This window comes from Raphanus sativus, unplaced genomic scaffold, assembly GCF_000801105.2.
Source record: "Raphanus sativus cultivar WK10039 unplaced genomic scaffold, ASM80110v3 Scaffold1929, whole genome shotgun sequence".
NCBI classification, from domain to species: domain Eukaryota; kingdom Viridiplantae; phylum Streptophyta; class Magnoliopsida; order Brassicales; family Brassicaceae; genus Raphanus; species Raphanus sativus.
In genome coordinates this window covers 1-2,483 of record NW_026617238.1, presented here as the reverse complement: position 1 = coordinate 2,483, position 2,483 = coordinate 1, and the positions used below count along the sequence as shown (strand labels likewise).

General features: G+C 36.0%; 1 protein-coding gene across 1 annotated transcript; it reads left to right on the top strand.

Moving 5' to 3' along the window:
• The first annotated feature begins 631 nt into the window (after positions 1 to 631).
• LOC130504989 (50S ribosomal protein L18, chloroplastic) lies at positions 632 to 1,529 on the top strand. The gene is made up of 3 exons (XM_056999598.1): positions 632 to 887; positions 1,032 to 1,193; positions 1,262 to 1,529. Exons 1-3 carry the CDS (start codon positions 681 to 683, stop codon positions 1,409 to 1,411), a joined length of 519 nt encoding a protein of 172 aa, XP_056855578.1. The 5' UTR covers positions 632 to 680; the 3' UTR covers positions 1,412 to 1,529.
• The last annotated feature ends 954 nt before the right edge of the window (positions 1,530 to 2,483 follow it).

Here is a 2,483-nt window from a genome sequence, read left to right as displayed (position 1 = left end):
ACATAGCTACAACAAATCTCAAAGCTGCAAAAAGATCCCCCTCAAAAACATAAGAAGATAAACTGTGCACTATATGCATGAACAAAGTTGAAAGAGGCCAAATTGTATATACATTGCACTGTAACCATATCTATCATCACCAATGCATTCTTGACTGGATCCAGATGAACATAAGATGCCCTACATGTCAGGACACAGTCTCATAAACTGTGTTACTAATCTAAACACATTTATCATAGTTATTCCATTTTATCTTCATATTTACCATCTTTTCCTTATTAATAAAATTTATTTGAAATCCAACAAATAACATCATTGTGAATTACATTTTTATACAGATATAAATAAAATTTTGTGTTTTAAAAAAATATTAAAATATTTTATATAAAAAAATGAAAAACACTCCGGACCATCATCTCATCATGTACTACTCCGGACCGTCATCTCATTCCGCGCGTAACGTGGACCATCTCTAGTATCTAATAAAAAATGATTAAGTTTCAGAGAAAAAAATAAAGAAAAGACATTGTCAATTAGTTAAGAAATAACGGTGAAGAAATTAAAACGTTAAGAAATATAAGGACTAAAATACAAAATGAAGCAAATATAAACGCAGCAAGAGAAGGGGATAAGGCAAAAAGGATTTTTGCTTACACAACCCAGAGAGCGAGAGAGCTAAAATGACGAGCGTGAGTGGGTGTGGTTCGGTGAGCCTCTTAACTAACCGCAATGCGTTCTTAGGAAGCGGACTGCAACACCGTGCCGTTTTTCTGAAACCATGGTCGCCTCCGTCGCTGCTCAAGTCTGGGTCCATGCTCGTGGTTGAAGCCAAAACCAAAACCAGCAGCGAAGACAGAATCGCCCGCCACTCTCGCATCCGTAAGAAGGTAACTTTATCTTCTCTCCCCAATTGCTCTATCATCTCTTCAAGAAAGTTGGATGCTTTTTTCGAAATTGAATCTTGAATAGCTTACTCTGTAACCAGTTTGGCAACTTGTTTGATTCTTGAATCTTGTTTGTTCTTCTCATAGGTTAACGGTACAACGGAGAGGCCAAGGATGTGTGTGTTTCGCTCAAACAAGCATCTCTATGTGCAAGTGATTGATGACACCAAGATGCACACTTTAGCTTCAGCTTCCACCAAGCAGAAACCCATCTCTGAGGAGTTTGACTACACCTCTGGACCTACCATTGTAAGTGAATCAATTTGATAGAGAGAAAGAGAGAGAGAGAGAGATGAATCTTATGGTTGATTTTGTAGGAGGTGGCGAAGAAAGTAGGGGAAGTGATAGCGAAATCATGCTTGGAGAAAGGGATCACAAAGGTGGCATTTGACCGTGGTGGTTACCCTTACCATGGTCGCATTGAAGCTCTTGCCGCTGCTGCTCGTGAACACGGTCTTCAGTTTTAACTCTTGTTTTTCTTATCTCCTTTTGTTTCTGCGGAACAGAGAGTATGATTTGTAGACTATATCCATTGAAATGTTGAAGTTTCCCTTTATAAAGAGTGTTCTTTGTTGATAACCAAAAGATTCTTGAGTGGCGTTCTCTGAATGTGAAAAGAGCTAATCATCATCAATGGGCAACACAGTTCAAACATCCATAATTAGAACCAAACCGCATTTTTTTGTTTTCAATTCATGTTTGGTACTGATCAGCAATTTTTTGTTATCGGTTTGCCGGTTAGTTAGTTCGTTTTGTTCCTCTTTTATAACCAAACCAAACCAATTTTTCCAAATCATATATAAAATTTTGGACTGCAAACCAAATTATTCGATTACATCTGAATTTAACCTAAAGATAAAAAAAACTAAAGTTCAGTCCATAGACAATTAAAAGTTGAATCAACCAAATTTTGAACCATAGTTCATTTTTATATTTGGTTTGGCAAATTTTCCACTTCCAAATCAACTAGAAAACCGAGCTAATCAATCTGACAATAATTGGTCCACCCGACCTGCAGACTTATACATAACAATGATGAAAGAACCGGCTCTTTGTTTTTATTGAATGAATGTCTAACATCTCTATCTATTAATTAAAAAATCTATTTGTGTTAAGTGCATCTTAGTTCCAAGAATGGTCTCTATACACATGTATTATATATAATTAACATTTTCCCTTTCTTCTGACAAGTGATAGAGGGTTTGCTGCCATGTGTCCCCATGAAAATTCACTCATCAAAAAAATCAGAACTATAGAAAATACATTTTAGTAAGAATCACAAGGGATCCCAACTCTTTTTTTTAAGACAGAAAAAAATGAAATGCTATCTGATTTTAATCAGCAAGCCTAAAGTCTAAACACAGTTGACTGTCTCCATACATTCAATAAAGTGTCGTTTTTGAAAATATTTATATTAGATGCTCTCAGTTTTTTTCCGGTTAATTATCTTAACGAGCCGAGTATAGCAGGACCGTACGCCTGATTGAACCAGTTAATTATGCTGATGGATCATATACTAACAAATCACGTGCTCATAAG

Bases quoted from the DNA above. Each gene is read 5' to 3' on its own strand.
- LOC130504989 (XM_056999598.1), top strand. From the start codon at position 681: ATGACGAGCGTGAGTGGGTGTGGTTCGGTGAGCCTCTTAACTAACCGC. The intron at 888-1,031 runs GTAACTTTATCT...TTCTTCTCATAG, and splicing joins ACTCTCGCATCCGTAAGAAG to GTTAACGGTACAACGGAGAG. The intron at 1,194-1,261 runs GTAAGTGAATCA...TTGATTTTGTAG, and splicing joins ACACCTCTGGACCTACCATT to GAGGTGGCGAAGAAAGTAGG.